Source organism: Macaca mulatta, chromosome 4 (genome assembly GCF_049350105.2).
Source record: "Macaca mulatta isolate MMU2019108-1 chromosome 4, T2T-MMU8v2.0, whole genome shotgun sequence".
In the NCBI taxonomy this organism is placed as follows: Eukaryota; Metazoa; Chordata; class Mammalia; order Primates; family Cercopithecidae; genus Macaca; species Macaca mulatta.
The window spans coordinates 102,595,411-102,622,771 of NC_133409.1; the positions used below are offsets into that span (position 1 = coordinate 102,595,411).

The 27,361-nt window shown below is 36.3% G+C and overlaps 1 protein-coding gene across 1 annotated transcript in view; it reads left to right on the forward strand.

Moving 5' to 3' along the window:
* ME1 (malic enzyme 1) overlaps nt 1–26,236 on the forward strand; it is a 228,096-nt gene extending 201,860 nt beyond the window's left edge. Inside the window, exons 10-14 of the mRNA XM_015136858.3 lie at nt 7,410–7,515; nt 8,871–9,013; nt 12,336–12,509; nt 20,029–20,127; nt 24,551–26,236. Of these exons, the coding sequence (XP_014992344.1) occupies nt 7,410–7,515; nt 8,871–9,013; nt 12,336–12,509; nt 20,029–20,127; nt 24,551–24,721 (693 nt within the window). The 3' untranslated portion in view covers nt 24,722–26,236. The remainder of the gene's footprint in view (nt 1–7,409; nt 7,516–8,870; nt 9,014–12,335; nt 12,510–20,028; nt 20,128–24,550) is intronic.
* The last annotated feature ends 1,125 nt before the right edge of the window (nt 26,237–27,361 follow it).

The following is a 27,361-nucleotide window of genomic DNA, read 5'->3' on the forward strand; positions in this document are numbered from 1 at the left end:
TGGGGTTTACTGGCATGAACCACTGCACATGGCCAGTGTAGTTTTAAATTTAGCAATTGGAAAATGATACAGATGAAACACCTAGATATATCACTTTTTATTGAGAGTTGGTGATCAAATTGTACATTAGCTAGAAAGAAATGAGGAAAAAATGAAACAGCTACTCTTTACCTGCTACTTTCTCTCAATGAAATTCTTAAGGGTTTGAATGGGGATTCCTGAGAGAAAACTTTGATAAATAGCTTGTTTGAATATTATCTTACCTGAGCTTGAGTTTCTCCATCTTTAATAGAGATAATAGTACCTACTTCATAGTATTATTGTGAGAACTAAATAAAATTAGGTTTGTGGCCATATTGCTATATAGTTATAAGCCATTACTAATACTTGTGCCACCTGTGCATATCAATCATTCTTTAAACTGCTAGAAAAAAGTATATATAAATCCCCTTCCTATGTGAAGACGAATGACTAGGAATAACTAATGATAAGCAGTGTCTTCTGGAATTTAGTATAGAAATAAATGTGAATGTGTACATACAGACTTTCTGGAAAGCTGTTTTATGTGTATTCAGAGCCTTTAAAAGTTTATATTTTTGAGCCACTAATTTCCATTCAGAGAATCTATCCCATGGAGATAGAGATATATACAGTGTTTTATGTATGAGGATGTTATTGCAGCATTATTTACAATAATGATAAAGTTTATCACACATTAATTATAATAGTGATATGTTATACTTACCTAAATAAAGGATGATTGTCAAATGAATTGTGGAATAGCCGCATTAATATATTGTATAGACTTAAAATTGTTTTCAAAGAGCAATAAATGACATGGTAAAGGATTCATAATATAATGTTAGGTGAAAAAAACAAATACCATAGTATATATTACTTTTTATTTAAAATATAGTTGTATATAAAAGTCATAGAAGGAAATATATCAAATTTGTATTACCTTAAAACATTATTTCTAATGTCTTTATATATTTTGAATTCTTAGTAATCTTTTCCTTTAAAGGTAGAAAAATACTTCTTTTTAAAATTCAGTATACATAGATATATTTTTCTTTAAATGAAGAAAAAACATATGCATAACTTTTTGTAGCAAATATGTATATATAAAGACGGAGACCTTCAGTATGGATTTCTTGGCTGAAAAATTGCTATTGCTTTGAAGCATCAGCATAACTATAAAAATTTGTACACTGTCATCATGTGACAGATTGTGGGCATGAAATAAGAACGTTTACTGAATAAAATCACCTATGGATTGGGTGTTGTTCTAGACTCTGGGGATTCAATAAAGCCCTTGATCTCAGGAAGCTCATAGTCTAGTGAGAAAAACTCAATTCATGAGTTACAGAACTAGAACCATATGAAAGTGTTGTAAAAAAATATGTTCATGGTGCACAGGAGATGATGCTCCCAACCGCACTAAGGAAGAAGATGGGAATACTGAGGAAGATATCAAGACAAGGTGTCTTTTAAGCTAAGTTGGAAAGGAAGAGTTAGGAGTTTATCTAAGAGTTATGGTCTCCATAGATATCTTGAATTTCCTATATACAAAACTGAAACAAAGGAAGTATGAATACAAGTTCACTGAAAGATCTTGATAGAAGCTAAATATGGTGTCTTTCGTCTCTTTGTATCTTCAAAGTTCTATACAATGTGTAGTACATACCTGACAACAAATATTTTGTTAATAAATGAGTTAAGAAGTGGCTTTACAGACAGGAGAACCAGCTTGTACAAAATAAAATATTTTGGTATAAGGGACATTTACAGATTAGATTAGAAAGGAAGCAGATGACAAGAGATGAAGGACTTTCCGAACCCCGAAGATGAGCAATTGAAGAAACCTGTGCAGGGGGGTTTGCCTCTCCTTGACTCTGATGGCATTGTGGAGGATGGATTGCAATGAGGGGAAACTGAGAAAAAGAACTAGTTACAAAGCTGTTGCAGTAATCCAGATAGAAATTAATTGGGGCGTGACCATGGAGGTGAGTGAAAGAAACTTAATTCAGTAGGTATTTAGGAAATAGAAGTGACATACTGAGTAACTGATGAAATATGGAAAGAGGAGTAGGGTAGAGTGGAGGAAGGAGTCTAGGTGGACTTGTTGGGGGTCTAGTAAGGAATGAAGAACAGACCAATTTAAGTGAAGTAACAGGATCAGTTTCACACATAGTAAGTTTAAGGTGCCTGTGGAGACCTCACACAGAGATGTCCCATTGGCAGTTGGAGATAAGGGACTGATACAGAGGAGAAGGGTCTGGGTTGGAGATAGGGATCTGGGGGTCATCATCATGTGAATAGTAGGAATAGTAGGAGCTGTGGAGAAAGCTGCACAAATTGTTCTCCTTAGGGATATAAAATATTCAAGAGTCCAAAAAGTGGAAGTCTATGTGGTTTTATTTTATTGTCCCTGATGACATTTTTACCTGAAATCTGTGTAAAAATATATATATTTTAGCATCTCGAATAATTTGAACACACATTTACTGAGCTGAGATTCCAGAGTCCATGGATATAATACTTGAAATAACTGTGAAGTTGTTGGCTAGACCTAGTCAGTCTCTCTTACTTCATGTCTTTTACTTGCCAAAATAAAGAAGTTCATATATTCTGCTTGCCAAGATAAAGTTACATTTTAAAAGGTTGTTATATATTTAACAGCTTGTACACTATTTAATATAAAAGACACATATTAAGTTTCAATCACTTTTTCTTTCATGCTTTTAAACAGTCAAAATCCTTATATTGACTTTTGTTGCAGAACTGTCTTAGAATAACCAGTAAATTAGTGTAATCCTGTTTTCAAATTTACATGATTCTTTTGTGTTTTTTGTCCTTCATTCTTAGTGTTTTTACATCTCCTGAGAACCAATAATAATCATTTTATTAATTTTATTAACTTGTAATTGTTTATAAAATGTAAAAATACCATAAAGTTTTAAATAAAAAATTTTCTTGGTGAAACTCCACTTTGTAAAAACAGCACCTCAAAAACTAAAATATGAACTGTGAAATCAGCTCATCTTTGAAGTTATATCATCATCACACTAGATAATTATTATTCCAGTGTATTTTCTCTTTCAAGTTTCAGCATCACAGCCATAGCATTTTCCATCATTTACCCCATATCCATATGTGCAGTGGAAAGAGTTAATGCTATAGAATACCAATATTGTAAATAATTCATCCATATCACTAAGGTTAATTGAAGTCAATTACTTGGTTATGGATCATACTCAAATATCTTTATACTTTAGTATATAGTACTAAATATAAGATACCTTAGTTTTTATAGTGGGAAATAATTTATATAGTAATTGTGTCAACTAATATTAATACATTTTAATGTAAAATTAATACTTAGTTTTAGAAAACCTTCCAAAATAAAAATTAAAGTAGGAATAAAGACAGTGAAAAGAGGATGAAAAGGGAACGTTGCTAAGTATTTGCATTTTGCAGTGATGATTTAGAGCATTTTCAGGGAGGCTAAGAAGCCACAAAACAAACCAGGTTTAATCTTTGTCTTAAATAATTATTTTCACTCTCACTAATAAACCAAATTAATGCTAAGACAAAACATCAAAATAAAAAGTAGGATATTAAGAGACCTTATGAAGGATAGATTTCATCTAACCCAGAATGAAGCCGTACACTGGCTTGAATTTTGTTTTTATTTTTATTTTATTTTATTTTGTTTTGTTTTAAATAATTTTGCTCCACTGTATTTTTCTGATTTATAGTTAAATGGTTAGCTCTTGTAGAAAGAGATGGTCAACAAAGGTATATTGTATGTTATAAAGGTAGTTTTGACAATATAGTTATTTCATTCCTGAAAGTATAATCTACAGGTTGAGGGCTTGAAACTACAGACTATGTAGTTTAATAACTACATACATAATACACTGTGGTTTAATAAAAAAGTCTAACTCCAAAGAGACTACGTAAGCTGGTAAAAAGTTTCTGGCTTGATTATTTTCTCCCTCTTTTTCATTTCATATAGAGTATGATCAATGCACGTAGACATTAAAAAGAACAGAGGCCAAAGATTATATGCATGAGTCTTAGAAAATTATGAACATTGATTTTTAACATACAAAATTAAATACTGATGGAGTTCACCGCCTACTATCTTAAATTAAAAACACTCCATGTGCCTTACTATACTTTTGTCACAAAATTTATCTTTGCTTAATCTGTCCTGAGATGATGAAACACAGCTCTGGACTCTTAGCAAGTGCACATACCTGATTTACAACAATTGCAGTGAAATGCTACTGACTATGTGCTGAGAAAACCCTGTCTACAGATCCAAAGAAGGGCCAGGTTCAACTCTGGTAAACTAATGACATGCCAGCAAAAATAGGCCAGTATATTGGGGGTAGGTAGTCCAACTGGGGCTTGTGGAAGAGTTTTTCTAGTCCCTGTATGTAGGAAGGATAAATATTTATCACTGGTAATCTAGAATTAGTTTACTTATACCTATCCTGGGCTGTGGAATGATAGCCCAAAATCTTGGCAACCTTTGCCCCCGTTCTCCTCCCTACACCCACTACAAACATAGGTGCTTTTGAAAAGATGGTAATTCAATGTGGTTATATCTTCTACGATATAGTAAGAATCATCATAATATAAAGGAATAGGGGAGATTAAAGTAATAATGTCACAAATAAAGTTTCAGCTATCCATAATATGTTTGAGGTAATTAGAGACTCTTGAAAAAAAGAGAGAAAAGACGCATCATAGAATTTGGGATTTCTGAGGTAAGAGGTGCCCACATGCACTTTGCCAAAAGAAGGCAAAAAGATTTCAGCAAGGGATTCTGAAAAGGGAGAATAAAGGGAAAAGACATCTCATCTCCATACCAACTGAAGTTATTGGCATAAAGAATATGTATTCCAAATCAGATTTTGAAAAATAGAGAAAAATAAGCCATTAGTCTAGAAAATAGAAGTCCAAAGGTACAGGGAGTTGCCTCAGTATTACCGGATTTAGAAAAGGTTGTCACATTCCAGTAGTTTCTTTAAACTATATCATCAAATTAATTTTGAAAATGATAGAGAACACACTTGGGAGACCTTTTGTGTGTGTGTCTTGATTCTTCTGTTTTGCCAAGTAAGACCTTCAGTATTGCTAGTATTACCATTTCATGATTCCTGGCCTGTTTTCAGCATTCTTTCAGCATTTGTAAGTCATACCAGGAATCAAGCCTTTGAAGGTGTTGCCGTGGGTAATTTATGCTTCTTAGTAGATGGAATGTCTTCTGGCTAAGTTCTGGCTTCAGTGTCTAGGAGCTGCCAGTGCGTATACTATGATTAATAAAGATGTTTATGATTAAGCATGTATCTTTTTCTTTTCATATATATTCATCTGTCTTCTTTATTATTTGTTTCCCATTCTAGGCAATTTAAATAGTTTTCATTATATCTCAGTTTGTCAGCCAAAAAATCTGTGACTTCCAATTTATCTTATTCTATAGCTTTTCTTCTTTAGACTCATTATTGTATACTTTTTTGAAAACGTAGCACATAACCTTTTAAAAATGCATGTGGTAGGGATATCATAGATCATTTAGTACACTGATTCTCAAAACTGGCTAATCATTTCTTTTTTTTATTTTTATTTTCTGAGACGGAGTCTCACTCTGTCACCTTGGCTGGAGTGCAGTGGCGTGATCTCCGCCCACTGCAAGCTCCACCTCCCAGGTTCACGCCATTCTCCTGCCTCAGCCTCCTGAGCAGCTGGGACTGCAGGCGCCTGCCACCACACCCAGCTAATTTTTTGTATTTTTTTAGTAGAGACAGGGTTTCATCATGTTAGCCAGGATGGTCTCAATCTCCTGAGCTCATGATCTGCCCGTCTTAGTCTCCCAAAGTGCTGGGATTACAGGCGTGAGCCACCGCACCTGGCCTACAGCAGACTTTTAATAGGAGAAAATATACCAAAACTTTAAGTGCTGGAATTATGATTTTTTTCTTCTTCACAAAAATTATAATTGCAACAACAACTAGCATCGAGCTCTTATTATAAACCAGGTACAGTCCTGAGTGTTTTACATGTATTACATTTCATTTACACCACAAACAACCTGATGAGGTAGAAATTCTTATTATCCTTATTTACAGATGAGGAGACAAGCACAAAGAGGTTCATATGTTGCAAATTTTTTTATAATTCAGTATATTGCTTTTAAAAACAGAGCCTGGCATGGTGACTCACGCCTATAATCCTAGTGACTCAGGAGGCTGAAGCGAAAAGATCACTCCTGAGGCCAGGAGTTCGAGACAAGCCTGGGCAATATAGCAAGACCCCCATCTCTTTAAAAAAATGATAAATTAGCCAAGCATGGTGGTGCATACCTATAGTTCCAGCTACTAGAGAGGCTTAGGTGGGAGGATCCCTTGACCCCAGGAGTTCAAGGCTACAGTGACCTCTGATCCACGGCACTCCAACTTGAGTGACAAAGTGAGACCTCATCTCAAACAAACAAACAAACAAAAAACAGAAATAAAATGATAATAAACCTTTAAGCAAGAAAATTGTACCATTTTCATTATTAACAACTTGCAAAAACTATGACATACTATTTGTTAAGTTTTTGCCCAGGGTGATTCTGTGCTATATTGAAAAGGCTTTGAGTTCCAGTACAATCTCTTGCCTTGAGCAAGTCCCTTAAAGCCTCTGAATCTGTTTCCACATATGTAAAATGACTATGCTTATACTTGTCCTGCTTCTCAGAATTGTTGAGGGGATCAAATGAAATATGTGAAAACAATTTGTAAGTCATCAAGTACCATATAAAATTAGGCAGTAATTTATTATGTAGTCAGATCTTTAAAATTTGCAGCCAGAATATTATAATTAGATGTTTACTAGATAACACATGGCATATTCATAATTGGAACATTAAAAACAAAAAAAATAGAAAACAAATACTGAGAATATCTAACATTGACATAAATATGGCTTCAAATTCTTTTCTGAGTCAGTGGCATAAATCGGTAGTGCTACAGCTGAAGCCAACTCAAGATTCTGAGACCTGCTATAAAACACAATGTGTGGCAAACAATATTCTCTCAATGATATTTTGCATTGCCATTTGTTAATGCTAGTTCTCACATATCTGTAAAATTAGGGTTTTTAATATCAGTTAAATGAAGGACTTTGTTTTGTTCACTGTTACATCTCCATTGCCTAGAACATTGATATATAAATATTTGTTGAAAGAATGAATGAAATAACATTCTGACAATTGAAGAGACTTTAAGAATAGCTGTAACACATCATACATAAAAATGTTAAGCACAAATATTTGAAATATATATACTGAAATTTCTTTGACTCGCACATGTTTGACAGATTCTTAATTTTTTCTCACTTGCTTTACTTAGGGACGTGCTTCCTTAACACAAGAGAAAGAGAAGTTTGCCCACGAACATGAAGAAATGAAGAACCTAGAAGCCATTGTTCAAGAAATAAAACCAACTGCCCTCATAGGTAAACTTTTTCTCCTCCCCCTTCCCCCCCGCCCCTTATTTTGACTTGATTGGTTTTATTTACTACCAATTTTTGAGGTATAATTTAGTCTTTTTGAAATTCTACCCCTTTGAATTCAAAAAACTACACATTCGCTCAAGCGACAGTACCCTGTAGAGACCTAGATTTTTCACTTTAGTCCTGTCTTCTTTCTCTTACTGATCTGAGCTGAAGTGTGTGGCCCCCTCCTCTAACTGTCAGCCTGCTAATACCTGGCGCATTCAGCACTTTTCTAGGCTTGATTACTCCAGATAGACAGGGGTTCTCAAATAAGAGGGATTTTTGCCCTGCAGGAAACATTTGGCAATGTCTGGAAGCTCTTAGTTGTCTTAACTAGGGTCGCGGGGTTGGAAGGGGAGTAAAGGGAGGGGCTATTGACATCTAGCCGATAGAGGCGGTGGAAGGATTCTACTAAATATCCTGCAGTGCACTGCACAGCCCCTGTGACAAGGAATTATCCAGCCTAAAATGTTAATACTGCTGAGGTTGAGAAACTCTGAGGTAGATAAGACCCTCTTGGAAGACAGGGATCACATCTGACAAATCTTTATATTCCTTATAGCACTTAATACCGTACTTACACATTGCATGTGCACTGCAAGACTTTAAAGTGGTTTTAAAAAACTCAAAGGAATTTATGAATCTTTATGTTGTGCATATATAATTTTGATTTTTACCTTGTATTATACTCCATTCCAACAAGCTCTTGTGAAACAGATGACAATGTTGAAAATAATGATGATAACTATAATAAAACAAGTACTTATTCCATGACAGGAGTTTTACTAAGTGTTTAATATTGTTTTTACAAAATATATTCTGTCAATAATCTTATTGTTTTTCATTTCCATTATGCTAATTGCTTTATTCTTCTGTTAAAGTTATTTCAATCGGTGGTACTTTACTTTTGCCATTGAATCAGATGGTTGTCTTAAGTGATAGCATTAGTTTATAAAACTTAATTGCTTTATAGCCTGACAGACTGAAATGTACTCATAGAATTGCTTATAAAGAAAGTATACATATTGGATACAAATTTCCAAGTGATTGGTCACTAACTCAATGTATTATAGGAGCCAAACCTTATCTTTAATTTTTAATAGGTATTTGTCGATTTGTGACCCTAAGGATTGTAAGGATTGTTGGCATTAACAAACGTGCCTCTTTTTGTCACTATAATACAAATAGTCTATACAGCATTTTGTTTAGGATCTATTAGAAAATGACATGACGGATATCATTGATTTGGGGCATGGTCTTCTTGTGTCAATTAACCAATGATAGTGTTAATTACCAGCTTCATTTTTCTTCATTAGGAGTTGCTGCAATTGGTGGTGCATTCTCAGAACAAATTCTCAAAGATATGGCTGCCTTCAATGAACGGCCTATTATTTTTGCTTTGAGTAATCCAACTAGCAAAGCAGAATGTTCTGCAGAGCAGTGCTACAGAATAACCAAGGTAAAGTAAAACTATAACTGATACTTGAATAATCACATTTTTATTCATTATAGGGAGGCCTAGAATATCTCAGGTGCTTACTGTTTAAGTTTTAAAATTATACAAGAAAAGCACACAGATCAGAGGGATAAGAACTATTTCCTTTTCTAGAATGTTGTATATATCCTCTTCTTCAACAAAATAAAATACATATTTTAATGTTTTACTGATAATTTTCCATAAACGATTTGGAAATATCTAAGATTTACACATAAAAGTTAAATAGAAAGGAAGATACTTGTTTCTAGAGGCTTATTAAAATAGCTTTTAACTAGCTATTCCCAAACACTGAAGTGTACAATGTAAAACCACAACCTTATTTTTGCTTTGCTAAATCCTGGGTTTGGGTTTTGGTACTATGGGTGGAACATTTGGGCAACTATCTTGACATGCAGCCAGATTGGGATAGGCGTCCTCAATGCTTCAATATTTTACTGTGATTTATTTTATACCATGTTTGTACTAATATATATTTGGCTGATATGCTGAAAGGAGCCTTTTTCCCTTAAAAGACTTTAAAATATCATTACAACAAAATAGAGGTTGAGTCATATCTATCTAAAATGTTTATTTTGGAAATAAATCCAAAATGAACTAGAGAGGTAAACATGAAAGCTATGTCACTCTGCACTAACTGGAACTTAATGGCTCTATTTTAATCATATATCCTTAAATGCTCAATACTAGAATTAATGATTTTTTTTTTTTTTTTGCAAGGAGCCACTCCATTATGTATCTCTCTTATTTGGGATGGCATCAATGTTCTCACTAATTTTAATTTTTATCTCATCTCTAGATTGGGGAATTTGCCCCACATTATTCAGTAGTCCTTAAATCCTTAAAGGAAAAAAAAAAAGTCCTTTGAGCAACAACGAAATTTTAGCATCATGCCTTGCACATATGTGGCATATAATAAACAAGTATTTAATTATTTTGTCTTAATATCTCTCAACAGGCCTCAAGGGTTAAGAGACTTATCTATAATACACATAAACAAAATTAGCCAAATTTATGTAGTTGTGTTTTAAACTTTGAATGTGTCTGATATAAATGTAGGCTTCAAGTCTTTCTTATCATCTTGCCTAATAGTCTATGTTTTTCTACATAAAACGTTGAAAATTATTTTGAGGATGAAAATTTAGACACTGGTTTGGCTAAAGGATTAGAGAAAAAGGAAAGGTCTGCCTGTTGCTGGATGTGAGTTTGTGCTACTGCAGGCACAGGTGAAGATAGGAAAGGTTAAATTACAATATACAAAAAGACTATTGAACCATAAAAATACAGTCCGAAAATGGTATGGGGAGATTTCCTTCACTATGTTAATAACATATATATGGGAATATTTAGCTAGCTACAGTACTATCATTTATTTAATGACATTTCTCCTTAAAATATGGTGATTATAGAAAGGCAGGAAGAGTGGGAGTGAAGGAGGAGGGGGAGATATATAATGTTACAGGCCTCTTTCTCAAATATAATTTTCTGAAACCTTTATATATGAAGTAATAATTTAGCTACATTAGAAAGTTGTTTATAACAAAATGTTCTATCTGCTAAAGAGCTTAAGGTATCAGATTTGTCTGAAAACAAAACCGAATTCTGTGCAAAACATAAGTGTCTTATAAACAGCTAGATGAGAATTTCTGTTTTTCTGCCTTCATCTATTTTCATCTTTTTATATCTCAAAGAAGGTTGAATTTTTATGTTATACAACTTTAAGAACAACTAAAAGGTATATTATGACATTTGCTAAAAACAGTTTAATATTAATATCATTATTTAGACTCTAGATCCAAGAGATATGAAAGTTAAAACCCATTGTGTCATCATTTAAACTATGCCTTGGGGATTTGATGCTTTAGACTTTTCAAATAGATTTCTTAGACTGTGACGCTTTATTTTTTGAGGGTTTCCGATTCCTACTTTGAAGCCTAAATACTCTCAACTAGATATCCACTCTCACCATCACAGACAAATATTGTTTTGATTAGCAATATGAAATGCGGCACCTAACAGGCCCTTAGTTAATGACTTTTTTTTTTTTTTTTTTTTTTTGAGATGGAGTCTCACTCTGTCACCCAGGCTGGAGTGCAATGGTATGATCTCGGCTCACTGCAGCCTCTGCCTCCCAGGTTCAAGCGATTCTCCTGTCTCACCCTCCTGAGTAGCTGGGATTACAGGCGCTCACCATCACATCCCACTAATTTTTGTATTTTTAGTAGAGATGGGGTTTCTTCATGTTGGCCAGGCTGGTCTCCAACTCCTGACTTCAAGTGATCTGCCCTCCTTGGCCTCCCAAAGTGCTGGGATTACAGGCATGAGCCACCACGCCTGTCCAAGTTAATGCCTTTTTAAAGCAAGCAATAAATGAGATTCTTCAAAACAATTATGACAAAATATTAATACTAGGCAAAATGAAGACAATTGTTGAAAAATACTGATAACTTAATCTTCCTCTTCCTTGCCAATTCTACTCCTGCCAATGAGTTTGTTTCCTATGTGATTCTCCACATAACTCTTTATTTTATTTTATTTTTTGAGCTGGAGTCTTGCTTTGTTGCCCAGGCTGGAGTGCAGTGGTGTGAGTTCACTGCAACCTCTGCCTCCTGAGTTCAAGCGATTCTCCTGCCTCAGCCTCTCGAGGAGCTGGGCTTACAGGCACCCACCACCACTCCCCAGCTACTTTTTGTGTTTTTAGTAGAGATGGAGTTTCACCATGTTGGCCAGGCTGGTCTCAAACTCCTGACTTCAAGTGATCTGTCCCTGTCGGCCTCCCAAAGTGCTGGGATTACAGGCATGAGCCACTGTGCCCAGCCCACACAACTCTTTACAATATAGAAATATGTATGATTTTCCCAGTTTTTATTTTGGAAATGTGTTGATTCCTAAACCCCAACCTAAAATATCATCATTTTCAATACTTAAATATTAGCCCATAATTTTTTATCTTCAGATGTCTATAGTTGGAAGCCTATATAAAAATGGTTGATGAGCCTATGGGTTGAACCACTGCAGAGAATAGAGTGATAGTCTTAGGGCATACTGTACTTTGCATGCTCCTCCTGGATGTAAAGAGTAAGACAGAGAATAGTAATAATCACCCATTCCAGAACTGGTTGTACAACATCACAAAAGCTTGTCCAGACTTATTAGCAAGTTAATAAAAAACTAGACTTCTTTCTAAGTAGTTCTAATTTAGGCTATGGGATAGTTCTGTTATGATACATTTGTTTTAAAATATTCTGCTTCTTTTAAAAGTGAGTTGTATGTGTCTTTGTTGTAGGGACGTGCAATTTTTGCCAGTGGCAGTCCTTTTGATCCAGTCACTCTTCCAAATGGACAGACCCTATATCCTGGCCAAGGCAACAATTCCTATGTGTTCCCTGGAGTTGCTCTTGGTGTTGTGGCGTGTGGATTGAGGCACATCACAGATAAGATTTTCCTCACTACTGCTGAGGTATTGTAAAATCCTCTAAGTTTACCAAGGGTTTAAAATACCAAGTGTGCTCAGCCTAGGTTGTCTAATGTTTTATTTATCTAGCATCTCAGCTTACTCTCTGAAAGAAGTAAAGCCTGAAGAAGAGGAAATCTTTCCCAGTGGATAATAAGGGGTGGGTAGCATGTTCATACTGACTCACAAACGAAAGGTTCTTCTTCAGTAGACATTAGAAAAATTGTGTTTTTGATTTCTTAAGAGGAACATTTTTGTGTCTTCACACATCAGATCAAGTTCTGTGACAGTGATGAGACAATTAAAAATATTGTTTCCAGGGCTGGATGTGGTGGCTCATGCCCATAATCCCAGCACTCTGGGAGGCTGAGGCAGGTGGATTACTTGAGCCCAGGAGTTCTAGGCCAGCTTGGCCAACATGGTGAAACTTCATCTCTACTAAAAATACAAACATTAGCTGGGCGTGGTGGTGCATGCCTGTGATCCCCCGACTCAAGAGGCTGAGGCAGGGGAACTGCTTGAACCCAGGAGGCAGAGGTTGCAGTGAGCTGAGATCACGCTACTGCACTGCATCCTGGGCTACAGAGCTAGACTGTTACCTAAAAAAAGCAGAAAAAAGAATTGTTTCCAAATGATGATTAAGTGGTAAATATTTCCCTGTTGAGAAATATACAGTGCTTAATAATGAATGGCATTTTGAAGGTTTAAAGTGGAAGTCTGATATGGTATAGTGAACATGTTTATCACTCAGGGTTCAGTACAGGAAACAGAAACCACCCTAGTATTTAAGCAGAAGTTAAATCAAAATGGGAAATTAGTTGTTTATAAAATCATTAAAAGAATAGGAGAAGTGAGCTGTATCTGGGCCTTGAGGAAAGATTCTCAGAACATCACAAAGCAGGCCCACTGGGGAATCTTGTACTGTCACGAACTGTGAAAGATCTGAGATTTTACTCTACTTGCAAGCTAACAAGTTAGCCACAATTTCATAGATATTGACAGAAGACATGAAACTTTTAGGTCAGAGACAAAGGACTTTGATACTTCCTGGCACAAGAGATATCATGAGCTGTATGTTCCTATCAGCTTCCCTCCCCATCCCAAGCCTCAGCAGGATGATACAGTGATTGGGCATATATTTGTAATCATGAGCTTTTGGTAATCAGAATGTTCATCAGGTTGATATATTTTCAGATTTGAACAGGTTACCATTTGTGGATGAGAAACTTGAGTGAATTTTTTCTCTTACGATTAAACCTTTGCAGCTGAACTGATCCAAAGAACTTGATTGATATTCAAATATTTTTATCCTGCAAATATTTTTTCCATTGTGAAGAGGAACCCCAAGAATGTAGACAAAGATTCTTATGTTACTGATGTGATCTAAAGGAACATAATATTGGTGGCTAGCGCCTGGCGTCATTCTATGAGAACAGATGCTTGGAAGCAACAATGTTCTCCTGTCGTTTTCTTCACTGTATTAAAAAGCGTTCCAGCTGATGTCTCAGGTTTTCTTTAACTCAGAAAATCTTGTTAAACATAAATGGATGTCTAATTACTAAGAGAGCCTGTAAAAGTTTTTGCATTAAGGAAAATGTAATCATTGTCTTTTAGAATAGCCACATCAGAGTTTTGGTTACTTGTAGTAGTCAGTGTTTTCTTTCCTAAATAACTCTAGCACCCTCTAGTGACAAATTCCATGAAAAATATTTTCAATTTACTCTCCAAGAAAAGTAATAATCACTACCCAAAAACAGTTTGAAGGAAAAAAAAAAAATGTGGTGTTGTCAACATACCACATCACTAATTCTTATCATAGCTAGTGATCTCTCTGGCTGTATCTTTTGGCCTTTCTATGGTTTTCTCTTAGGCTTCAACACAATATTCTGTTTTTATATCATCTCAATTATGTCCCCACTCATTATTTTCTTTGTCTCCTTTTCATCTCCCTCTTAAGTAAGAGGTTTTTTTCTAGCATTCATTTTTTGTTACCAGTTTTTTCTTCTCTTTTTCTTATGCTTTCGAAGATCTCATTCATTCATTTATTTCTATTATCTTCATTCTAGTAGTGGCCAAACCTGTGTATCTCTATTCTCATCTTTTTCCATATCTCCAGTTGCCTGTTGGGTAATTCCACAGACACGCCCTACTGTGTCCTTAAACACAACATTATGAAAGCCCTACTTATCTTTCCTCACTCCCAGCATTCACATTTTTATTAGTGATACCCCCTTTCCAAGCAGGCAGCAAAGCTTAGAAGCTTGACATTCTTTTCATTCTCCCTCATCCCATAGCCTTCAAACACACCATGCATATGTATGCCTGTGTAACTGCTTTATCTCTTATCCTGCCTGGAAAGACCTGAGAATTATTCTCCAATGAGCTAAGCTTGTCCTTTATGGTGCTGCTTAAATCCCACCACATCCTGGGATCTTTTTGTGACAAGTCTAGCTCATTTTGATCTTTCTCCTTAGTCATGGCTGTCTTTATTACACACTTTGACATTTAATTTTATTTCTGGTTATGATACACTCGTGAGAGCTTCCTATTGTAAAAGATTAGGTGTTGCCTTTATAACTAAATTGTAGATTATCTTTTTTTTTTTTTCTTTTGAGACGGAGTCTTGCTCTGTCACCAGGCTGGAGTGCAGTGGTGTGATCTTGGCCCACTGCAACCTCCAGCTCCCTGGTTCAAGCAATTCTCCTGCCTCAGCCTCCCAAGTATCTGGGACTAAAGGCACATGCCACCACACCCAGCTAATGTTTGTATTTTTAGTAGAGACGGGGTTTCACCATGTTGGCCAGACTGGTCTCGATCTCTTGACCTTGTGATCTGCCCATCTTGGCCTCCCACAGTGCTGGGATTACAGGCATGAGCTACCGTGCCCGGCCTGTAGATTATCTTTTTTGAAGACAGACAGCCTTCCATATACTTCTTTTAAAACTTCAGTAACATCTAGCACAATGCTAGGCACAAAGCAGAAAATTAGTAAATACTTTCTGAATAGGATTAAATAGAACTACTCATGTATCTTAGCAAGAAGAATAAATACAATACCACAGACATTCACTACCAGATGGCCCCAAAAAGAAGAAAAGTACTTCTTGTCTAGATTATATTTTGTAGTTAACAAGAGTAATATGTAGGAGATATATCTGAATTTTTTGTTTTGCAACCACAAATTCAATAACTGTTAGAATTATTGTCAAAACACTAGTTGGATCTCTTATGGAACTGGGAATGTCATGGGTTAGTACCAATCTCAAAGAATATTTCTGGACATTTTTATATCATGAAGAGGGTTTTGGCTTTCCTGGCACTGTAGACAGTCTTCTGGACCTCTAGTGATCAGCCCTCCTGTCCCTGTGTGGTCTATAGTGTATCCTGGGAATAGACTCCTCACCTCCTGTTCATACCTGGGAGACAAATCTCAGCCTCCTATCTTCACACCACTCCTCCTGAATCATGGGCTGGTGTCTTCTCATCTGCCCTGCTCCCCTCCTTTCTGATATCTTCTCAGAGGACCCTTTAGATAATCATCATGGACAATAGTATCTAGAGGAACCTTTTCCTTGCTTAAGATAATTGGAAATCCAACTGCCATAACAGTTGGCAGTTGTCAAAACAAAATAGAGAGAGATTATTTTAAATTAGCCACAATGTCATTAGGGAGAGACAACCAAAGAACATCAAAGGCAGCAAAGTTTTTTAATAAATGATTTAATTAATGAGAGCCAGGCTAGGACTCTTGTATGCCCCCTCCTTTTCCCCCTAGAATCAATTCCTTACATTTAGTGCATCTCCCCATGGTCACCTGTTTGCTACTTGATTTTCTTCCACAATTCTTTGGCTCCTTCTTTGTTTGACAGTCACACATGGAGAGTAAGGATTCAGAATGATTCTTCTTTACTTGGCTATCCTGTGCCTGTCTTCAGTCTCTTTAGAATAACATTTGTGTGGCATCCTAGAGAAGAAACAATGACATTGAATGCCAGCAGTGTGCAGGTGGTTATGGGTGGAATACACATATTATGTCGTATAAATAGTTGAAACAACTTGAAGTTGATCCGTTATAGAACTTGCCCCCAAATCAAATAGCTAACAATCTATACACTGTAGAACCAGATCTGACACCAAAAGTTATTTTGCTTCCATTTGGCTATGTGGGCTGCCTGTTAGTTCTGTTTTAAAACAAAATAACTGGCCAGGCATGGTGGCTCACGTCTGTAATCCCAGCACTTTGGAAGGCCGAGGCAGGTGGATCGCTTGAGCTCAGGAGTTTGAGACCAGCCTGGCCAACATGGTGAAACCCTGTCTCTGCTAAAAAATACACACACAAAAAAAATAAATAAATAAAAAATAAAATTAGCTGGGCATGATGGCACACCCCTGTAGTCTCAGCTACTCAGGAGTCTGAGGCAGAGAATCACCCAAGCCCAGGGAGACGGAGGGTTGCAGTGAGCCAAAACCATGCCACTGCATTCCAGCCTAGGCAATCTGAGTGAGAGCCTGTTCCACATACATACATACATACGTAAAACAAAATAGCTAGGTTTCATTGAATACTTTCCTGAAAGACACTGTGGTAAATTGTTTGCTGGCATTTATTTCATTTAATCCTTATGAATTAGGAACTATTATTAGTCCTATATTACTGATGATAAAACCTAGGCCTAAAAAGGTTAATTAATTTGCCCAAATGCAAACAGATAGTAATTGATGGAATTAGAATTCAAACATAAGTCTACCTCACACCAGAGCCTGAGCCTTCAACCACCATGCTCTGACATCTTTATAACATTGTGCTATTCATTTTTTTCTATCCAATTAAATAACACTACCTGACACCCAGAAAAGTTGTTGCTTAACATCTAAGAAATTGTTATTTAAATCTGCCACATCTCCTTTGCAGAACAAGAATTAACAAAAATTTTTAAAAGTTTCAATTCAGTGGAGCAATTAATATAAAATGGTTTTATTTTGCCCCAGTCATTGTTTTAAATCATTCTCCACCAGCTCTCCCTCTTGTTTATCTTAGTGACATTTTGGTAAGAGCCCATAACTTTCAGTTCACTCATTCTTTTAATATTCTTTTAATTAAATACCTAACATATGCTAGGTATTATTCTGAGTGCTGGGAATATATCAGTGAACAATAATTAAACATCTGTGCAGTTCAAAATGTTATATCCAATTCAAATGTCCTGTGCTCTCCTTGCAGTAGGAGAGGCCTGCAGTAGCAGGTAGAGAAAACCCATCTGTTCTTTCACTCTCTCTCTGATGCTAGCACTTTGAGCAATTTGTGGGTAAATGTTTGGCTCGACTCTGAGAAACCTCCTCCCTCTTTTTGTTAAGGCCTACTTCTTAAATGTGTTGGAGACAAGAAGGAAGAGAATGGAAAAGGGCAAACATCTCTTTTATTAACTCAATTATTAACTCCTCTAATCCTCTCTTGCAAGGTCCAAATCTGGCCCTCTGATGTAGGATGTCTGGCTTCAGCTTAGCTTCCTTATACTTCTTCAGGTCTCCAGGGATGCAGGGGCCACCTCTGCTGTGGCCACTTGACCTTGGAAACTCATGTACCCATACCAGATCCACTGATAGGAATGCAGACAGCTTACAGCCACCCTGTCTGTCTGGCTCTCCCTTTCCCATTCTCTTCTCTGCTTAAGTACACATACCTATAACTGCTCAAGCTGAGTAGGGGAACACAATGCCCCCAAGTCTTTCCTTGAGGACACCATCAGCCTTTAAGAAGGAGTAGCATGCACCAAGAAGAGGGGAGGAAAAAGCCACTACATTACCCAGTAGGCCAAACCATGGTTCCAGCAAATTTCCCTGCCTCTCACCAGCTCAGTCTTCTGGAAGGGGATGGCTGTGGTTGTGGGGTTGGCAGGGCTGATTCCACTTCTGAGCTAGATGGCAAGCCCCACTTATTTGGTGACTTCCTGATAGTGTGGAATAGTTAATGTCTCTTTGTCCTAAAATTTGGGACCCTCACCACTTCTAGGGCAAACATCCTATTAAAAAGGCAAGAAATTAATGAGTTAAATGATGAGTTTATTATAAAATTGTGGTCAACACCCTACAATTATATGTTATAATATTTTGTATAATATATAGAGCAATACTAATCAAACAAATAGTTATACTAGTAACTTTACCTCCCTCTCCCTTCCCCCATCTTACCTCTGCCTAATTGTCCCTGGTCAGAAGTCCTTAGTCACCGACAGGATTTAACTCCAAACTCCGTTTTTGGCTTTGATAATGCACCAGTCCTATTTCTGTACCCAGACCCTCTGTTCCCCCAGGTCAGCACACTTGGGTGTGCTGAGTCCAGCTCACACACATCTCTGCCTTTGGTCTCTGGGTTTTTTTTTTCTTTTTTTTTTTTTTTTTTGGCTAGAATGCCTACCTGCTTTCTGTTTGTCTAACTCCAGGCTTTCTTGTAGGTTTGCCTTTCAAGCCACTGTGCACTATGAGGCCTTCCAGAACTGCTCTTCCTCGGGATTTCTTAGCACCCATATTTCACCTTTAGCCTAAGCCGTCTTCTCTTTCAGCGTTCTCTTTTTCTTCCCATACTCTGTTTCACTAAATTATACATCTCTCAAGGACAATAACACTTTTTTTTTAAGCTTCTCTGTAGTGTTATGCTTGTTCAGTTCATATATATTTGCTGATGGCAAAAAATAATATTTTGGAAATAATTTCATGATTTAAAAATCTAAAAGATATTAAGATATACTGAAAAATAAATATTTGATTATTTAAAATGTTACAAAAGAGGAAGGTTTCATACTCCCTCTCTGCAACCACATTTTCATGGAACAAAGGCCCAGGTATAAACTGTTTTAGATTTGCCCCCATCTAGAAATTTAATCAAAGTCTTAGAACTGGAGAGAACATCAGGGTTACTGAGTCTCCCTCTATGCCTTTAATACAAAATTTATCACTGTTTGATTTGGAACTAGGGAATGGTTTGGGGACAGCAAATATTGAGGCTAATTAGGTGATTTAGATAATCCAGAGTCTGTGTAAATTGAAAATCCTACTTGTAGTGAGACTCTGAACTAGCTTTCTCAGCCTTTTGCTCTACCTCCTGCACAAGAATATGACTCAGAGTTGGGAGTAATGGTATGCTCAACCTCGGATAGCTGTCCTCCTCTGCTTTTAAGAATCCATTTTCATTACTCTATCATCTGCCTCTTTCTTTCTTTTCTTTTCCCTTGTTCCCCTAATGTATCAGTTGGAAAGTATCTAGCATTTCATGGTACAATAGAAAAGGAAGTGGACTAAAAGGAAACCTAGATTCTATTCCCATCTTTTTCACCAATTGTGTGATCTCACACCTCTCTGGGCTTAGTTTCTTTGTTGATAGAAGTGGGGACGAAATTAGATAATCATATTAATGTAGCTGGTTTTTGTATGGACCATTATATGTAACCATTTACTTAGTTATTTGCATACCTGCCACATTGTATCGTGTGAAGTATCAACACTTTCTTTCTTTCTTTTTTTTCATAAGGTTATAGCTCAGCAAGTGTCAGATAAACACTTGGAAGAGGGTCGGCTTTATCCTCCTTTGAATACCATTAGAGATGTTTCTCTGAAAATTGCAGAAAAGGTAAAACCACCCTTGTTCAAGCTTCATTATTTTTCCTTCCTTCTCTTGCTAAATATGCATTTTTAAACATTAAAAATCTGCTTCCTTGAAATGTATATCTGTATCACCTCACTATGTCAGAAGTCAGAGAAATGAGGCACACTGACACTGTAGAACTTAGGAGCTACATTTGCTCCTCAGAGAAGAATGGAAATATTGAGCTGAATAATTCATTTCCCTCTCTACCATTGTTTTTTCTTCTAAAATTTAAATAATTCATTAGGGGTTTCTGTCAGCCAGATTTCTCCCACTTCACCTTTTTAAAGTTATTCTTTTCTATATCATATTAGTCATAATTACCAAAATATTACAGACATGGTAGAGTAACATTTAGACCTTGAACCACCATCCATATCCATGTCACTATGATATATGGCATCATAAATGACAGATCACAACTGATAATACTGGGTGTAAGGCAAAATAAAGAGGGCAAAGAACTTGAAAGCCGTTGGGGTGGCAGATGAGCTGCTGAAGGAGTTTGCCAAGAAGAACCCAAAGACAGAGAAATTTTCTGTAACTAAACTGGAAGATAAGTGAACTTTTTTTTTTACAGTGTAATTGTATTAGTTTTCTTGGGCTGGGATAACTACATACCACTGTTATGTAGTAACTATTTTTAAGTATTTAAGCCACAGACTGTGAGGCTTAAACAACAGAAAACTGTTTTCTCATAATTCTGGGAGCTGGAAGTCTAAGAAAAAGATGTCCGCAGGTTTGGTTTCCTCTGAGGCCTCCCTCCTTGGCCGGCAGATGGCTGCCCTCTTTCTGTGTCCCCGTGTGGCCTTTTCTCTGTGTGTGTACACCCTTGTGTGTCCAAATTTCCCCTTCTCATAAGGACACCTGTCAAACTAGATTATAGACCATTCTAATGGTCTCATTTTAACTTAATAGTCTCCTTAAAGGTCCTATTTCTAAATACACTCACATTCTGAGGTACTAGTGGTTAGGGCTTCAACAATGAATTTGGGGTGGGGGGAACACAATTTAGCCATGACAGTAGTTATATGATTAAATTGGTGTTTCTCTACCTCAGTGTTGTGGACATTTTGGGTCAGTAAGTGTCGTGGGGCTGTCCTGGGCATTGTACAGTCTTTAGCAGCATTCCTGGCCTCTGCCCACTAGATGTCAGTAGCATCTGCTCAGTTGTATCAACCAAAGCTGTTTCCAGACATTGCCAGGCATCCACTTGGGGGCCAGATTCCTCACAATTGAAAATCACTAGCTTAAGCTATTAGCAAGTTATCTGAACAACACCATTTAAGAGTCACATATCATTATTTATCTTGTTGACTGAAGGTAGAGTCTTAGAAAAAGAAGTAATTCTCCAAAAACCTTTACATAATAATGTGCTTGGTTATCTATTTATGAAAAAGTATGTTCATATATTCTACTAATATGTATCTGCTAGTTTTTAAGTAGTTTAAATTATTAATATACTGAATAGCATATCATCATTTTAAGTTCATTTTAGAGATTTAAATGCAAAGGAGTTAGCTTATGATTTTAGCTTATGATTTTAGTTAGCAAGGGACAGCAAGGGAGTGCCAAAAGATTCAGATATCACACCTAGAATAATGGAAGAATACAGAGTGCATACACAGAAACTGGGAAATTAGAACAAAGAACCAACCAACTTCAGAGAGGAAGATATGTAAGTGGACTGCAAGTTTGAGGTATCAATGGCACATTCAAATGTACCATTTTATCAAGTAGATAGAAATGACTGAAACTTAAAGAGAGGCTAGATAAAAGACGTGGGCATCTTCTGCATGTGGTAACTGGTGAATGTCTAGGAATGGATGGAGTTGCCAAGAAAGCAAGTATGGAAAGGAAAGAAAAATGAGGATAGAATATAGTTTATTATTCTGTCTAGAAGACAGAAGAAAGATGCCAGTTCAGAAGAGAAGTGGTCAGGATTTTAAGAAGAGACTCCAAACTGAGCATGTCAAGAATTAGGAAAGAGACAACTTCAGAATGGGAGTGGAAATTGTGACCAACACAGCCAAATCCTGGAGAGAAAAACTGATGCAGACTTTTATTTGGTACTTAACAAGTTATCAGAGACTTTTACAAAAGAAATTTCAAGATGTAGAAGAGGTTCGGAAGTCAGAGAGTTAGGAAAGCAATAAAAGACAAGCCACTCTGTCAGAGAGTTTGGCATTGACAGGACAGAGAAAGTGAAGATTTCACTGAGAGACGGGGTTATTTCTATTGTATATCTGGGAGCAGAAAGAGGAGATGAATTTCCACATAGTCTATGTCAGTAATGAAACAATGTGTTTTATTATAAAATTAACATAGCCATCTTAAACAGGCCCAAGGGATCTTTTTGGGGTGATGAAAATATTCTAAAACTGAATGTGGTGATATGGTTGCACAGCTCAGTAAATGTACAAAAATAATTTAGTTGTACACTTAAAATGCTTGAATTTTGAGTGAATTATATCTCAACAAGTCTGTTTAAAAAGTAATAATACCACATTATAGGCACTTTGGAAAACAAATAGAGAAAAGGAAAATAATCAATATCCTATTTTTCTAATATAAGCATTAGTTTTTCCTGTGTTTGTTTTGTGTCTTTCATTTGTCTATTTTCTAACATTATTATAATTATAAAGTAAGTATACATATTGTTTCCTGCTTTTTCATAGACATTTCATAATACAGCACAGTATTCATAACCTTAATTGTTCATAAATGCATAGTTTTACATTGAGATGAGATACTTAATCATTCTCATATTTTTTGAAATCAGACTTATCAAAATAAGTCAGTCATATAAATATTATTTTAAGAACTGGTGTGAATTAAACTGGGCATGGTGGCTCATAACTGTAATCCCAGCACTTCGGGAGGCCAAGGCAGGTGGATCACCTCAGGTCAGGACTTTGAGACCAGCCTGGCCAACATGGCGAAACTCCTTCTCTTCTAAAAAAGTACAAAAATTAGCCGGGTGTAGTGGTGGGAGCCTGCTATCCCAACTACTTGGGAGGCTGAGGCAGGAGAATTGCTTGGTTTTTGTTTTGGTTTTGGTTTGTTTTGTTTTTGAGATGGAATTTCACTCTTGTTGCCCAGGCTGGAGTACAATGGTGTGATCTTGGCTCACGGCAAACTCTGCCTCCTGGGTTCAAGTTATTCTCCTGCCTCAGTCTCCCGAGTAGCTGGAGTTACAGGCGTGCACCACCATGCCTGACTAATTTTGTATTTTTAGTAGAGATGGGGTTTCTCCATGTTGGTCAGGCTGGTCTTGAACTTCTGACCTCAGGTGATCCACCTACCTCGGCCTCCCAAAGTGCTGGGATTACAGGCATGAGCCACTGCGCCCAGCCGGAGAATCGCTTGAACCCGGGAGAAGGAGGTTGCGGTGAGTTGAGATCGTGCCACTGCACTCCAACCTGGGTGACAGAGTAAGACTCTATCTCAAAAACAAACAAACAAAAACTGGCGTGAATTAAATAGTATATATGAAGCGATTAATTTTGATGAGGAGAATCCATTTAAGAAAGTAGGGAAAGAGAAGATGTATGAAGGTACTGAGGAGATAGTTTGAGTTGGTCAAAAGGGAAATTAAGGTCATTTTCTCTGAGTAGTTGACATTTTCTCCTGCGATGTGATGTGATGATGTGATTCTCCAGTGAGTGATGAGAGTCAAATGGAAACTTGAAGACGTGGGAAGGTTTAGAATTGCTTTTTGGGAACCACGAGAGGAAGTTTTAAGAAAAGAGAGAAAAAAGTATAATGTGCAGACTAGAAAAAATATATAGCACCACAAAAAGTTTACTGTATGGTTCTAGGATGCACAGCCACAAAAGGAGAAAGCCAGCTCTGAGGGGTCCCCAAACAAGGGACTAGAATTATGCATGAAACACAGGACATGATGACAAGAGATTCTGTGACACTGGCAAAGAGTGCTGATCCTGACTGTGGTGTCCAGATGATTAGCTGAGCAGGATCACGAGACCCTGGGGTACAGGAAGAGATTTTGTAGGAGGCTGTGGTCAGAATAAGGATTCTTGAAAATTAAAGGTTCAAGTTTAGCAGGACTATTTAGATATTTATTTCAAGTTAATTGTCAGTTAGGTCATGACAATACTTTGAACACTGGCTTCTCTGAGAAATCCAGATGTGATAGTATTTGAATTAGTCTCACCTATTCACACTTTCTTTAGTTGCTGGTGTCATTTTTCTATCTCATTATATGATTTATAATTGCATTTTCATCTTACATCTTCATTGCTTATATGTGCTTTTATTATAAAGCACTTAATGTTTTTGCAAACATAAGATATAGTGTTTTTGAAATGGATAAAAACTTCCACTCACATGGGCTCACCATTATCTCTATTTATTAAAATAATTAATATTCTTTTCTTATATCTAGATTGTGAAAGACGCATACCAAGAAAAGACAGCCACAGTTTATCCCGAACCTCAAAACAAAGAAGCATTTGTCCGCTCCCAGATGTATAGTACTGATTATGACCAGATTCTACCTGATTGTTATTCTTGGCCTGAAGAGGTCCAGAAAATACAGACCAAAGTTGATCAGTAGAATAATAGCAAACATTTCTAACTCTATTAATGAGGTCTTTAAACCTTTCATAATTTTTAAAGGTTGGAATCTTTTATAATGACTCATAAAATGCTTAGGTTAAGATTTTATTTTAACAGTCTAAAAATTGATAGAAGAATAACAATATAAATTGGGATAAACATCACATGAGACAATTTTGCTTCACTTTGCCTTCTGGTTATTTATGGTTTCTATCTGAATTATTCTGCCTACGTTCTCTTTAAAAGCTATTGTACCTACTACTGAGATACTCATCGTTTTTATACAGGAAGCTAATGGGAAGACCAAAATTAGTAATAAATTGATATAACCAACATTAAAACCCATAATTATTTTGTTGACCATTTTGTTAAAATCTACTTTTCAAAAAAAAAAAAAAGGTAGAAATGAATCTAGGCATAGGCGAACTTTTGCTAAGCAGAAATAACACTACTTTGTTGCCTGGAGAAAGATAACTTCTCAGGTATTTTTATTCCAGTCCTAGATCATATATGTTCTTTTGTGCAACCGGATTTTAACACTTCTAAGAAAGAGAAAGATCACTGCTGTTTACAATGCCTTGTACAGCCTTAGATTTTAATATTCTTTTGTCATTGTTACATCTCATAGAGTAAAGCTCTTATTACCTTGATCCTGAGTCAGAAATCCCAGCTGAAAGCACCTTTTTTTCCCCTTGATCAAGCATCCTATCCTTCAGCTACCATACTGTTGCTACAGGGACTTTGTGGACTGTGGCCCCTGTCCAGAGGTTGGCACCTTCAGTTCAGCACAGCCTGAACAGTGAGAAGGTCTGAAAGGAGAGTATATAGTTAAGATCCTTGAGAAAGGGCTGCCTGAGGAACTGACCTCTTAAAGATCTCAGGAGTCAGACAATTTAGGTTCCTACTGGAGTTACCTGCCAGAATGGCCTCTTAATTAACTCAGGTAACTAAGAACTAACTGTGTTATAATCATCTCACTTTTCCCTGAATTTGGAGAAAGTATTATAATTAAGTTCCCAGTATCAGAAATTGTCCTTACATAAGATTAAAATATCTTGATGACCAATACCATTCTATGAGAAAGAGTAGTTATATGCCCAGACTGTATTAATTCACTTCAGAAACTAATGTTTGAAGTAATGGAAAAAATTTTAAGTTATAAAACTAAGGTGCAATGACATTTGCTATTTATTTGTAGAATTATTTGAAGAATTTTGTTTTTGAAGTAATGCTTTAAGCAGTATAAGATGTTCAAGATAAATTATACTATAAAATGATTTTATTGAAAGTTGAAGGTTACACATATTGTTTTAGGTATGAGCAGAAGAGGTTAAGGTATTTCTAAAGGTAACTTATAGTCAAGAGTTTCCTCAAAATAGTTATTTGGAGAAGAATCAGAATGTTTATGTATTTCTTGTCTGTTTCTATGTTGTCTTATAGCTCTGACTAAATGTGTTTACCTATGCAAAAGATTTATTAAAGCATAGAAAAGGTGAATGAATAAAATATAAAATAATTGTCCTTTTTTCTTAAACTGTTACATTGTAATGCTGGGTCTTGGGGTCATATGATTATGTATGATGAATTTCTAAAATATTCTAATAACTGCTAATTTCAGTAGGAACATCATTCATTCAAAACTTAGGTGGTTGGGCACGGTGGCTCACGCCTGTAATCCTAGCACTTTGGGAGTGTGAGACGAGCAGATCACCTGAGGTCAGGAGTTCAAGACTAGCCTGGCCAACATAGTGAAACCCTGTCTCTACTAAAAACCACAAAAATTAGCTGGGCTTGATGGCTCATGTCTGTAATCCAGCTACTTGGGAGGCTGAGGCATGAGAATCGCTTGAACTGGACATTGCAGTGAACCAAGATTGTGCCACTGCACTCCAGCCTGGGGGACGGAGTAACCCTCTGTCTCAGGAAGAAAAAAAACAAAAACAAAAACAAAAAAACAAAAAAACAAAAATATGTAATCACGTATTCTGAATACTGTGATATGTGAGCCACTTCCTTGTCCTCAGGGAAAGATAATGAAATAAGCATTAGATAGTTACTTACTAGGTGTCAAGTATCCCACATACATTATTTTAATGTAGTCCCCTCACTTTCCTTATGAAGTTGATATTTTAAGTAACTGGTCAAGTCCACAGAACTAATAAATGAAGAAAGTAAGCTTTATATCCATGTTCATCTTTCTTTATAGTTTGTTCTCCTTTCCCTAGGCTACAGTCTAGAACAGCACTGTCCCATGTGTAATTTTAAATTTTGTAGTAGCTTCATTAAAAAAAGACACAGGTGGAATTCATGGTAATAATATATTTTGTTTAAACCAATATATCCAAAATATTATCACTTCAACATGTAATCGACATAAAATTATTAAGATAGTTTATTTTGTTCATACTGTCTTCAACGTCCAGCACGCATTTTACACTTACATTTTAATTCAGTTCAGACTAGCCACAGGTTTTAGTAGCTACATCTGGCGAGTGACACCGTATTGGACAGTGCAGGTTTAGAAGAGACAGTTATATACCAATAGCTGTAAGACTGCATCTCCATGAGAGAAGTGAAGTAGAAGTCTAAGGAAAATGTTTACTCAAAAATATTTTGGTAAATAATGCCTCAATAAAGT